Source organism: Cherax quadricarinatus, chromosome 19 (assembly GCF_038502225.1).
Source record: "Cherax quadricarinatus isolate ZL_2023a chromosome 19, ASM3850222v1, whole genome shotgun sequence".
NCBI classification, from domain to species: domain Eukaryota; kingdom Metazoa; phylum Arthropoda; class Malacostraca; order Decapoda; family Parastacidae; genus Cherax; species Cherax quadricarinatus.
In genome coordinates this window covers 50,094,604-50,108,907 of record NC_091310.1, presented here as the reverse complement: position 1 = coordinate 50,108,907, position 14,304 = coordinate 50,094,604, and the positions used below count along the sequence as shown (strand labels likewise).

Here is a 14,304-nt window from a genome sequence, read left to right as displayed (position 1 = left end):
AAAAGGTATGGCCCCTTATTATTGCGAAAGTCTTATTTCCCTTCAGGAAAACTCAGAACCAACTAAAGTAAATACCTTTAGAGATACTGGAGCATATTGCTCACTTGTCAGAGAAGGAATATTACCCCTTTCAGAGAATACTTCCTTGAATTCCTCAGTTTTATTGGAAGCCTATGGAGGAGCTATATATTCTGTTCCTTTGCATAAAATTTATGTACAGTGCAAATATTACACTGGGTACTTGACTGTAGGTATCTCAAAAGGATTTCCCATGAAAAATGCCATGTTATTACTGGGTAATAACATTACTACTGTTACTTCGTGTCCTGAACCTATAATGATTAATGCTTCTCCAGTGTTGGCCATAACTCGGGCAACATCCCAAGGGTTGTCTGGGGAGAATGTTGACCTATCCTTGGACGACTCCGATCTCGGAATAGCCACGTTGTTTTATGAGACACACCGGCCGGAGTCTCGTAAATCAAGTGAACAGACCCCGATCAAGCCTTCCTATTCCCAGGTTGCAGGATTGCCAGATGTCTCTGTTTCCATGCCCGAGGGACTGTCCTTCCGGGAGGAACAACGAAAGGACCCTTCTTTAAAATTCGCTTTTCAGGCAGCCATGGGTAAATCCTCTTTGGGTCATCCAGTCAAGTATGAAGTTAAAAATGATTATTTGGTTTGCACTGAGACTGGTAAGGAGATAGAGGGCCGGCAATTATACGACAGGTTAGTGGTTCCAACCAAGTATAGACCTCAGATATTAAATATAGCTCATAATACGTCATTAGGAGGTCACTTAGGAATTACAAAAACCTTGTATAGAATCACAAAAGAATTTTATTGGCCAAAATTAAAGAAAGAGGTGAAGAATCATATTAGGTGTTGCCGAGAATGTCAGCAAGTTGGAAAACCTGGACATTCCATTAAACCTGCACCTCTCCAACCCATACCTGCTGATGGAGAACCTTTTGCAGATTTAATTATAGATTGTGTAGGTCCACTACCTAAGTCAAAGTCTGGAAATCAGTATTTATTTACAATTATGGATAAAGTAACCAGATATCCTGAAGCGATCCCAATGCGTAGTATCAATACTAAAGCTATTCTCAAAGCTTTAACAAAATTCATTTCTTGTTTTGGCATTCCTAAAACTATACAAAGTGATCAAGGTACTAACTTCACTGCCAAAGCATTTAGGGAAGTATTAACTAGGTTAGGGATAATTCACAACTTATCCACTGCCTATCACCCTCAGTCCCAAGGCGCCTTGGAAAGATTCCACCAGACATTAAAAACAATGATGAGAAGTTTTTGCATGCACTTTCCGACAGATTGGGATGAATCTCTACCTTTGTTGCTGTTCTCAGTACGGGAGACGGTGCAAGAGTCTACAGGGTATAGTCCGTTTGAGCTGATCTTTGGGCACAATGTACGAGGTCCTCTTCGGGTGCTCAAAGAAGGATGGATGGGAGAAGACGTAAGCTCAGCACTCTACAACCCGTCTTCAAGGTTGCAGGTGGCACGTGAGTTAGCCACGGCTAACCTAAAGATAGCTCAAAGTAAGATGAAACAGAGGTATGACAGAAGTGCACAGTTCCGCTCCTTCCATCCAGGAGACAAGGTGTTGGTGCAGGAACCTATACCTGGCCACACCTTGAAAGCTAGATTTACGGGACCTATGCAGATAGTAAGTAGATTATCTGATTTAAATTATGTGGTAGCTCCCATTGATAAGACCTCAAAAACAAAAACTTACCACATTAATCAAATCAAGGCCTTTCATACACCAGATAAAGTCCCAGTAATGACTCTGTCCTCTACCTCTGAGGACGACTCTGACTCTTTGCACTCTATCTCTGAAATTAATACTAAACTTTCAAATTCTGTCCTCCTCAAGGATCCTAGCCCGTTAATGGATGGATTATCTGAAATACAAGCAACCAATTTAACTGAGCTTCTACAGTCATATCCTAATATTTTTTCGGATGTGCCGAAAAAATGTACGTTAGGTTACCATGATGTAGATGTGGGAAAATCTAAACCAATTAAACTCTCCCCCTACAGAGCTAATCCTGAAAAGCAAAGGCTACTTCAGCAGGAAGTAGACTTCTTGTTAGAACATGGTTTAGTGGAGGAGTCATCTAGTCCATGGGCTTCACCGTGCATCCTAGTAAAAAAGGCTGATGGAGGGTTTCGTATGTGCACAGACTACCGTAAAGTGAACGAGGTCACAATCACAGATGCTTACCCTCTTCCTCGTCTGGATGACGTAATTGACTTTGTGGGTAAGGCTACTTTTGTGTCCAAATTAGATCTCCTTAAAGGTTACTATCAGGTACCTTTGACAGATAAGGCGAAGGAAATCTCTGCCTTCGTAATTCCAGGAGGTCATTATCAGTATACAGTTACCCCCTTCGGAATGAAAAATTCCCCCTCTTCATTCCAGAAACTAGTCCATCAGGCTATTAAAGGACTTGAAGGCACGGCAGCATACCTAGATGATATTGTTGTGGTGTCTGATACTTGGGATCAACACCTACTTAGACTTAAAGCTCTGTTTGAGACCTTTAAGAATTCCCAATTAACAGTTAATTTATCTAAATCTTCCTTTGGCCAGGCCACTGTCACTTTTCTAGGCCATGAAGTAGGTAGTGGTAATGTTGCACCTAAACTTGCTAAAGTTCTTTCGATTAAAGATTATCCAGTTCCTCATGATAGGAAATCTCTTCAACGTTTCCTAGGCATGATAGGATTTTACAGAAGATTCTGTAAGAATTTCTCAGATATTGTAGCCCCTCTTACCTCTCTTACCAGTCATAAAGTTCCCTTTAATTGGACGTCAGATTGTAACACTGCTTTTAATAAAGCAAAAAGATTATTGTGCTCTGCACCCATTCTCCTGTCTCCAGACTTCTCCAAACCTTTTTCATTACAGGTTGATGCTTGTGAGTCTGGGGTTGGGGCGGTACTATTACAAATCGGGAACAAGGAGCTGCAGCCAATCGCATACTTTTCAGCTAAGTTCCAGCCACATCAGAGAGCTTACTCTACCATTGAAAAAGAAGCCCTCGCGCTGGTAATGGCTTTGGAACATTTCGATGTTTATGTGGGCCAGACATCGCAGGTGGTCACAATCTACAGTGATCACAACCCGTTAGTCTATCTCCAAGCCATGAAGAATCACAACACAAGGCTTATGCGTTGGACGCTCAGGCTGCAGCCCTACAACCTAAAAATAAATTATATTGCCGGCAAAGAAAATGTGTTGGCAGACTCTTTGTCAAGAGTCTAGTTTAATATTTTATTTAGGTTAGGATGTATTTGTGGTAACCCCCCTTTCAAGCTCTTTTTTTTATCCCCTGATGTGGGGGTTTTTTTTAGTGAGGGGATACGGGCTACCGTCCGCTTGTATCTTGGACCTATGTTGGCCTATCTGACTGCTGTCTCACTCTGAGTTTAGGGTTTGGCTTTTGGTCACTAGGAAAGCTGAGCTCTATCTAAGAGTTGGATGGTGGAGAGGATAGGCGGTCCCATTATTTCGTGCCATGGCGGCACGGTTACCACTGGGAGGTGGCAGCCTAATCCTGAGCCTTCTCGGGGGTGGGGGTGTGGCATGCAAAGAGTACGTAACCTTTATTCGGCGCATGGACACACCCTCATTTACAGGCTATCTCCCCCAACCAGCGAACCAGGTTGCTAAGAGTTGATGATGGGGCCCCATCGTTCAACTAGTGACCAGGTTCTAGCCAATAAGAAGGTGGGATTGGCAATCGCAGAGGTTATGTGGATACCGCTCTCCTGTCTGCCCTTGTCATTCCCATTCTAGAGCTGGTTGAAGCACGGTCTGCTATCTTGTGGCTTCTATTTCTGCCTTGCTTACCGTGGAGTGCACTATATTTATCACTGTACATAGTGTACATATTGCTGTTCTAAATTGGTGAAGGATAATATAAGTCTAAACTTTTTCTACTGTGTTTATTTGCTCCCATTACACCTGGGATAACAGGCCATTTGAAATCCTGGGTTGTAATAGGGGCTTTACCTGTTCTCAGGAAAAATCAGCAAAAATCATACATTTCTGCTAATTTGAGCTCAATTTCGAGCTACTTTCTGTCCTCAAAATAACCAAAATCATCTCTATTTCAGTAGTAAGTCTTCCATTTACCAAATGATACCAAGAAACAGCCAGTAAAATCATAAAAAAATATACTAGAAAACACTTTAAAATTGCTATTTTAAACCAAACACGTGGTTAGAGTTGTGCTTTTCCCATCACGAAAGCATAATTCCGTAAGTTTTCCATCAAATTTCATACTTTTGGTGTCATTATCATCGGAAAAAGATTCTCTATCATTTCATAAGAAGAAAAAAAAATTTTTTCGAAACTTTTTCTACCCTGAGAACGAGTTTGGGAGAGGGCCTCTAGACCCTCAAAGGGTTAAAATCACTAAGAGTGTCTTATTAGTCTTGAGGATGCCATATTAATAATAATAATAAGCAATAATAATCACTCTGAGGCACATTAAATGTCATATATTAGTAGAATAAATTAACATAAATATGAGACATTGTGTATGAACCAAAACCAGACATGTTCATCTGCTTGTTTACATAACTCCACGTCTCCTCTCTCATTTACCCATTCTCTCTCTCTCTCTCTTTTATTTATTTATCTATTTATTTAGTAATTTGTGCATACATACAGAGGTACAAAAAAATACAGGTAAGAGCAGCATGCCAAAGCCACTTATATGCATAGCATTACGGGCTCTCATTTCTTTGTTTTACAGTACCTCATTTACGCACCTCTCAACAAATATTTTAAGGTAAGTAATGAGTATAAGGTATATGCATTTTGTCGCTCTAGGGCACTTTAAATGTCGTAGTATATTATGTGTGGGTGGCATGGGGGTGGCCTGGCCTTGCTGGCTACCATACCTCCCACACCTGACTTCCTACAAATAAATACTACTCAACTCTCACCCTAAATTAAGACTAGAAATGTTTTAAGGTAAGTAATGAATGTACTGTATATGCAGTTTATTGCTCTGGGGCACTTTAAATGTCATAGTACATTACGTGTGGGTGGGGTGTCCTGGCTGGCTACCATACCTCCTCCACCTGACTTCCTGCAAATAAATACTATTCACCTCTCACCCTACATTAAGACTATAAATATTTTAAGGTAAGTAATGAGTGTACTGTGTGTGTATTTTTATTGTTTTTAATGCCTAGTTCCATTGCTAACTTTATATATGTTAGTTTAAACTTGTTTTCTGGCATTTACTATATGCATTTGTAAGTGGAAAAAAATGGCGTTTTGCTTTCCGGTGATGTCTGCTTTCCAGTGGTAGTCTGGAACCTACCCTGCTGTGTAAGGACGGGGGCCCTACTGTATATGACAATAAATTCTAATATCAATCCTACCCTGAAATTCTTTCTTGATAGCTGCAACATAACTCATAGGCATACTACCAGTCACAAAAATCTCTATGACATTCCACATATCCAATTCAACCTGTGTACAAACTCAATGTGCATAAAGGGACCTAAAATCTAGAACTCTTTGCCTGAAAATTCAATGATTTCCTGTCTGCCACACCAGCCATCAACACAAGATAAATATTTACATGTGATAAACACCATTATATTACCAACATATTCACCAGTCATCAACACAAGATAACACTACTATCATCAATGCTCGCCTGTCACCAGCACACTGAGGGGTAATACTACTGTCGACATGTGGACTTGCTTGTTCTCAAAATTCAAGGTAACATTACTGTCACCATTATACTTACCTGTTAGAACACACGATAGTGCTACTATTATCAGCACTCTGAATGCATCATTAACTGTTAACACACGCACTCATCCGTCATCAACACACTCACCTAGTAACACCACACTGTCACAAACACAATCATAACACACTTGTTACCAACATGTTACCAACATACCTGTCACCAACACACCCATCACCAACACACTCATCAACACACCCATCACCAACACACTCAACACACCTGTCACCAACACATTCAACACACCCATCACCAACACATTCAACACACCCATCACCAACACATTCACCAACACACTTGTCACAAACACATTCAACACACCCATCACCAACATATTCATCAATACACCCATCATCAACACACCAACACATTCATCAACACACCCATCACCAACATATTCATCAATACACCCATCATCAACACACCAACACATTCATCAACACACCCATCACCAACATATTCATCAATACACCCATCATCAACACACTGTAACCAACAGATCTGTCACTAACACATTCATCAACACACCCATCACCAACACACTGTAACCAACAGATCTGTCACTAACACATTCATCAACACATCTGTCACCAACACATTGTCACCAATGCACTGTCACCAACACATTCATCAACACATGTCACAAACGCATTCATCAACACATGTCACCAACACATGTCACCAACACGTCACCAACACATGTCACCAACACATCTGCCACCAACAGATCTGTCACCAACACATTCATCAACACATGTCACCAATACATCTGCCACCAACAGATTTGTCACCAACACATTCATCAACACATGTCACCAACACATTCATCAACACATGTCACCAACACATTCATCAACATATGTCACCAACACATTCATCAACACATGTCACCAACACATTCATCAACACATGTCACCAACACATTCATCAACACATGTCACCAACATATTCATCAACACATGTCACCAACACATTCATCAACACATGTCACCAACACATTCATCAACACGTCACCAACACATGTCACCAACACACTCACCACAAATACTAACACACTTTGTCACTAATAAACACTTATAAACCGGGTTACATGTTAAAGTACAAACACTCAGGCACTTAACACGCACTCACAGACATGTACGAAAACACGCACTCACTAGAAAAGTGCAATTACGCACTCGCCGATACACTTAGGATACACTTGCTAGAAAAGTCCAGTGTAGACCACCGCCCATACCTGGACGATCTTGTAACAAAAACCATATATTTGAGACAAGTAGAGCCCTGGAGCCTATTTTTGGGCTTTCACTCTGCCATGCACTCACTACACTCACTCTAGCACTCACCACAAACAACAAAAGAGTCATTATCCAACAGGTTATCGAGTAATTGAGGAAGGGTGTTGGTGAGGAAGAAGGAAGGGACGATGAAAGGACTCAGTTTATCTCATAAATATGGACTTACTCGGTGCCGGTGTGGTTGTCATGGTCGTTTGTCTGCTCAATGGAACCCGGTGGCAGCTTCAGGTTGAACTTGTTCTTTGACATGATGTTCTACTGAGAGCCAGACGTCAGTTATTGATTATAACCCACACAACTAACAGACTCGCCTCAACCCCGAGTCCAGAGATTTCGGGAAGTGAAGGTCGATGCACTTTATCTAGATTTACAGAGAATGTTGACTTCTGATTGGTCAGCTCTTCCAGATAGACCAATAAGAACGCAGTTTCAGGGGCAGTCGCTGTGGCTTCCGAACTGAAAAGGTGTCTCAAACAAAAGAATTCGAGTCTGAGTGACGTATTTGTGTACGGATTATAGATTAATGGGTAATGCTCACAAACTACCTCATGTACTATGTATTATTTTCCTCTTCAAGAAAATTATTTGAAATGAATATTAAGTGAAGTGTCGTAACGCTTCCTGTTAGTTCATTCATTCTCCAGAATCTTAATTGCTTCTCTTGCGTCATATTTACACCAGATTTACCAGTTCTTGATTTTAAGTCTGCATGAATACAGCCTATCTCTTTAACCTCTGGCTATTATTTCAGATTATTACATTTTATTCAATCCCAATAGAATCACTGAGTGATAAAAACAATTAACCATCGTAGACAATAATGCTTGGACACAACTGAATGATGGCAGCGTTTAGTATGTCATAGTTATTTCCTGTTACAAATTATAATGGCAGAGCATGGTGGTGGTATCAGCATATGTAGTGAGCGGTGGTGGGTGGGCAGGATACAAATAGTGTTTCATTCATCAGTATTGAGAGCCCTCACACCCAGCTTGGCACATGTCCTCCTCAACGCTCTCTTCCTCTTATCTATTTAAAGCACAGTCAATATTTTTATACACAAATTATTCACCTGAACGGCGTGCTGGATAGATTCAATAATTTATTGATCATATAGGCCTATGAGTCAGCCTTAATAAACATTTTTATAAATAATGTAAGATTATATTAAATATAAACGTACATATTCTTAAAAATAAATATTTGTCTATATTAGGTGTATTTAATAAGTTACATTTGTACAATATTTGTATTGTTCATTATTATTATTGTGCCTACAACAGTGACATAAGTGATAATCCTCTAAAACCAAATTTGTTTATTATTATTATTATTATTATTATTATTATTATTATTATTATTATTATTATTATTATTATTTAGGCTCAGGTACTCCTAAGTACAATTGCCATACATACTGTAAATTACCTAAGATAACCCAAAAACTTTAGTATCAGTTGTGGAGAGTGGAGTTAGAGTACACCTGTGGATTCCATCTCACATTGATCTTCAGATGTATGATAGAGAAAGTAGATTACAATCTTGGGCTATCAGTTTGAGAACGGTAATACGAAAATTATTATTATTATTAAAATCAAAAAAGAAGCGCTAAGCCACAAGGACTATACAGCGCTGCAGGTAATACGAAAAGAACTTCAGGTAAACCCCAATGACTTGAGACTGATTGAGGGAGATTGATAGTAGTCAGTCCACCTGTCACAAGGACCCCAGTGGAAATCAATCACTTTGACTTTGGGTTATCCTAGGTAATTCATACTATGTATCATAATTGTACTTATGTGTACATGTGCGTGTGCCTAAATAAACTTATTTACATTACTTTATCATGCAGAAGCCACATGTCTATGATGCAAAAACTGTTCAGGCAACCTGGAGTTTACCTGGAGAGAGTTCCGGGGGTCAACGCCCCCGCGGCCCGGTCTGTGACCAGGCCTCCTGGTGGATCAGAGCCTGATCAACCAGGCTGTTACTGCTGGCTGCACGCAAACCAACGTACGAGCCACAGCCCGGCTGGTCAGGCACCGACTTTAGGTGCTTGTCCAGTGCCAGCTTGAAGACTGCCAGGGGTCTGTTGGTAATCCCCCTTATGTATGCTGGGAGGCAGTTGAACAGTCTCGGGCCCCTGACACTTATTGTATGGTCTCTTAACGTGCTAGTGACACCCCTGCTTTTCATTGGGGGGATGTTGCATCGTCTGCCAAGTCTTTTGCTTTCGTAGTGAGTGATTTTCGTGTGCAAGTTCGGTACTAGTCCCTCTAGGATTTTCCAGGTGTATATAATCATGTATCTCTCCCGCCTGCGTTCCAGGGAATACAGGTTCAGGAACCTCAAGCGCTCCCAGTAATTGAGGTGTTTTATCTCCGTTATGCGCGCCGTGAGGGTTCTCTGTACATTTTCTAGGTCAGCAATTTCACCTGCCTTGAAAGGTGCTGTTAATGTGCAGCAATATTCCAGCCTAGATAGAACAAGTGACCCGAAGAGTGTCATCATGGGCTTGGCATCCCTAGTTTTGAAGGTTCTCATTATCCATCCTGTCATTTTTCTAGCAGATGCGATTGATACAATGTTATGGTCCTTGAAGGTGAGATCTTATTGTAGCGCTCTTAAGTGGTGATATCCAAAGTAAGTCCAAGCTGCATTAACAAATGCAAGGAATAGAAAGGAAGAACTTGGGCAACAGGAATGGGAACAGTTTGTTAGTGGATTAAATAGGTCCACCCCTTTGAGTTTGGCTTGGAAAGGTATAAATAAAATAACCAGGAAAAAGACTGGCAATGTTGCTCATCCCTTTCCTCTTGAAAAAGCAAATGACCTCATAAATGACTGGTCCAAAACATCCAGGCATGAAAACCTTCCATCTCATATTAGAAAAAATTTAGAGAGTACTTCTGAAGAAATGTTGAAACTGATTAATTTTATGAGCCAAAATATTGATGAGAGTGATTGCCTCTTTACCGAGTATGAATTAGATAATGCATTAACCAAAGGTCGATCAACTGCTCCTGGAGAGGATGGTATGACCTATGATATTCTCAGAACTCTAAGGCACGTGCCTGATAACCCTTTGTTGGCACTGTATAATCTCAGTTACATTGAGGGCGTTCTTCCTACTTCCTGGACCAATAGTCTCATTGTGCCTATCCCTAAGCCCCAACAGCCTGATACATTTAGGCCGATCTCCTTAACTAGTTGTCTTTGTAAAACTTTTGAAAGAATGATGCTTAACAGACTGTACTACAGAATCAGACACCAACTTTCCCCCTACCTCTCTGGGTTCATGAAAGGTAAAAGTGTGCAGAACTGTATTTCCACCTTTCTCACTGCACACACCTCTACTAGTTTTACCACTTTTCTTGATCTAAAATCTGCATTTGATATTGCGAACAGAACCGTTATACTACATGAACTAGCCAAAATGAATATTGGTGGTAGCTTACTCTGCTGGATAATAGGATACCTGTCAAATAGAGTATCCTCTGTCCTTTACCAAGGCTTCAGAAGTGATTCTAAAGAAATGTCTTTGGGTGGCCCGGTGGCCTGGTGGCTAAAGCCCCCGCTTCACACACGGAGGGCCCGGGTTCGATTCCCGGCGGGTGGAAACATTTCGACACGTTTCCTTACACCTATTGTCCTGTTCACCTAGCAGCAAATAGGTACCTGGGTGTTAGTCGACTGGTGTGGGTCGCATCCTGGGGGACAAGATTAAGGACCCCAATGGAAATAAGTTAGACAGTCCTCGATGACGCACTGACTTTCTTGGGTTATCCTGGGTGGCTAACCCTCCGGGGTTAAAAATCCGAAAGAAATCTTATCTTATCTTATTTTATCTTATCTTACACCGCAGGGAGGAGTTCTTAGTCCCATGCTATTTAATATTCTGATTAATGCTCTCCTAAATGCTCTACCTGCCTCACCTAAACATATAGCTATAAGCTATGCTGATGATGTCATGATCCATCCAACAGGGCATAAGATGAATACCATTCTTAATGAAGTTCAAGCAATTTGTAATCGACTAGGCCTCATAATATCTTCCTCTAAAACAAAGATATTAACAAGCAAACGACATCCCCCACCCACCTATTTGCAGGGTGAAATCATTAGCTACGTTAAAACTTACAGATATCTTGGTGTAGATGTACCCTTTAACAAATCCACTATACAACAACTAAACAAGAAATGCAAAGCTAGGCTAAATGCTCTTAAAGCTGTTGCTGGCTACAACACCAACTATGGTGCTAATGTGAGAATCGTGAGAATGATGTACATAGCCTATGTTAGGTCCTTAATTGATTATGCTGCTCCCATGTTGATATTAGCTAGAGAAAGTTCTCTCCGACCCTTGGAGTTAATGCAAAATGAAGCTCTCAGGATTATTCTTGGCTGTCCCAGATCTACAAAAGTTCATAACATGAGGAAGGAGCTTGGTATTTCTAGTATCAGTGATAGGATTGTTGAGATTAACACTGTACTCGGTATTAGAATGTTGAGAAACGAACCAGACACTGTCACAGTGAATCTTACCAAGTGTCTAGAGGTAAATACACACAGATCTAAATGGATTGTGAAAACGTGCAATTGCATTAAGTTTTATAACCTGCATGAACTGTATCACTGTTTACCTGGAGAGAGTTCCGGGGGTCAACGCCCCCGCGGCCCGGTCTGTGACCAGGCCTCCTGGTGGATCAGAGCCTGATCAACCAGGCTGTTGCTGCTGGCTGCACGCAAACCAACGTACGAGCCACAGCCCGGCTGATCCGGAACTGACTTTAGGTGCTTGTCCAGTGCCAGCTTGAAGACTGCCAGGGGTCTGTTGGTAATCCCCCTTATGTGTGCTGGGAGGCAGTTGAACAGTCTCGGGCCCCTAACACTTATTGTATGGTCTCTTAACGTGCTAGTGACACCCCTGCTTTTCATTGGGGGGATGGTGCATCGTCTGCCAAGTCTTTTGCTTTCGTAGTGAGTGATTTTCGTGTGCAAGTTCGGTACTAGTCCCTCTAGGATTTTCCAGGTGTATATAATCATGTATCTCCCTCCTGCGTTCCAGGGAATACAGGTTTAGGAACCTCAAGCGCTCCCAATAATTGAGATGTTTTATCTCCGTTATGCGCGCCGTGAAAGTTCTCTGTACATTTTCTAGGTCGGCAATTTCACCTGCCTTGAAAGGTGCTGTTAATGTGCAGCAATATTCCAGCCTAGATAGAACAAGTGACCTGAAGAGTGTCATCATGGGCTTGGCCTCCCTGTAGGCAACAAGAGCATTTCACCCCTCCATGGAAGATGTGTTCATTTAATATCACATACCTACAAGTCCCTCCCAAGAAGCTCATTGCTAGTAATCCCTTCCTTAAATCTCTTGTTAGAGCAACTGCTCAAGAAGAAATTTCTCACCTAGCTGGTAGTAATAAGTTATCACAAGTTATATACACTGATGGATCTAAACAGGAGTCTTCTGGCAGGCCTGCATCTGCTCTTGTTGTCACCTCCCTAGTTAAGAACGATAATAAATTTGTTGAGTTAGGCATAAGAATTAACAACTGGGCGTCTACACTGCAAACTGAATTGTTTGCAATCCTAATGGCGCTAAAGCTAACCTATGACACTGAGCTTGACTCTATCATCATTACTGATTCTATGTCATCATTGAAGGCTCTCGACTCATATAATGACTCCAACAACATGCTCATTGGAGAAGCCAGGTATAGATACTCAAAAATTAGGGACAAAGGAATTAATGTACAATTGCTATGGATCCCATCACACATTGGATTACTCCTTCATGATAAAGTTGATATGTTAGCCAAGAAGAGTACCCAGAAGGAGAATGTAGAATATAACTTTGGTATAACTGTGTCTAGCATTAGGAATAATATTAGGAGAGAAGTAAATAATGAAAATGATTGTTATAGGAATGCAGTTAGAAGCCTGAGTAGATCTATAACCCACTATGATAACATGAACGTAGATAAGTATGTTTATGGAGCAACTTGCAATGTGAACAGACTGACTGATGTTGTAGTGGCCAGGCTTAGGCTTGGTTACAAGTACTTCTGGCAGTTTGGGAGACACACAGATGATGATCAAACTAAATGTAAATTATGTGATCAGGCATATGGTCACTGTCTTGAACACTATGTGATTAATTGTCCACTTGTTGAAGAATACAGAGACAGACAGTAAAATAACCTATGTGACATGTCAAGATATCTTATTAATGAAAATAAGATACCAGATATACTAAGCAAATTTCCAAAATTTGCTTGTAACAGATAAGTGAACTATAGATATGTAGATATAAATCCATATGTATTCCTGTTAACCCTTTGGGGCCTAGTTCCTAGGCCTTTTGTGTATCCGTATGCTCTCGCGCTACCGTCCACAGGATGGATATGGGGTGCACAATAAACTGGCCACTTCGGTGGCAAAATCTAAAATCTAATCACAAACAGTGTCCAGAATATCTTGCTGTCAATTTTGTCAAGGTTGGGAACCAAAGCAATCATAGTACTAGGGGGAGAGAGCACAACTTTGTAGTACCCACAGTCATTGGCCAGGCTTCAAACACCTTTTATTGTACAGCAATAAAGGAATGGAACACTGCCTGCACATGTCAAAGCCAGTCATAACATGAACCAGTTCAAGAAGAGTGCCAAAAGGTGTTTGATGAATGTAGCTACAGAAAGGGAGGGGAATGATTTTCTATTTTTTAGCTAACATACGTGTAAATTTTACCTTATTCCTTGTAATGACCCTCGTATTGTAGATAGTCTTAATGACCCTCGTGTAGTAGATAGTCTTTTTATTATGATAATAAGATGTTATCTTCATTGTAGAATAATAAGAAAATATTATAACATTTATAATAATAAGGTAAAAGGACCCCAATGGAAATAAGTCACTGTGTCTGACTTTTTTGGGCTATCCTAGGTTCTCTACACATATACTGCTGTGTATGATAATTCTATGTAACTGTATTTGTGTATACCTGAATGAACTTACACAAACTCCTCGGAAATAGAGCTTAATAAGGCGTAAGCTTTGGTGACCCTTAATAATCTCTAAGTACAACAATAATAAGAGTCGTTAAACTTACTACTTTATTTATTTGCTACAAGTACATGTACAAGGTATACAGGCCTAGCTGACATCAATGACATACTACTATATAGGAAGCC

General features: G+C 40.7%; 1 protein-coding gene across 3 annotated transcripts in view; it reads right to left on the bottom strand.

Annotated features, from left to right (window-relative positions):
• Dsor1 (mitogen-activated protein kinase kinase 1) overlaps window positions 1–7,462 on the bottom strand; it is a 161,948-nt gene extending 154,486 nt beyond the window's left edge. For all 3 annotated transcript variants that reach the window (XR_011392201.1, XM_070086823.1, XM_070086824.1), the window contains exon 1: window positions 7,275–7,462. Coding sequence is in view for 2 of the 3 variants with exons in the window: in XM_070086823.1 (XP_069942924.1) it covers window positions 7,275–7,357 (83 nt within the window). In the remaining variant the exon portion in view is untranslated. The remainder of the gene's footprint in view (window positions 1–7,274) is intronic.
• Window positions 7,463–14,304: the final 6,842 nt, after the last annotated feature.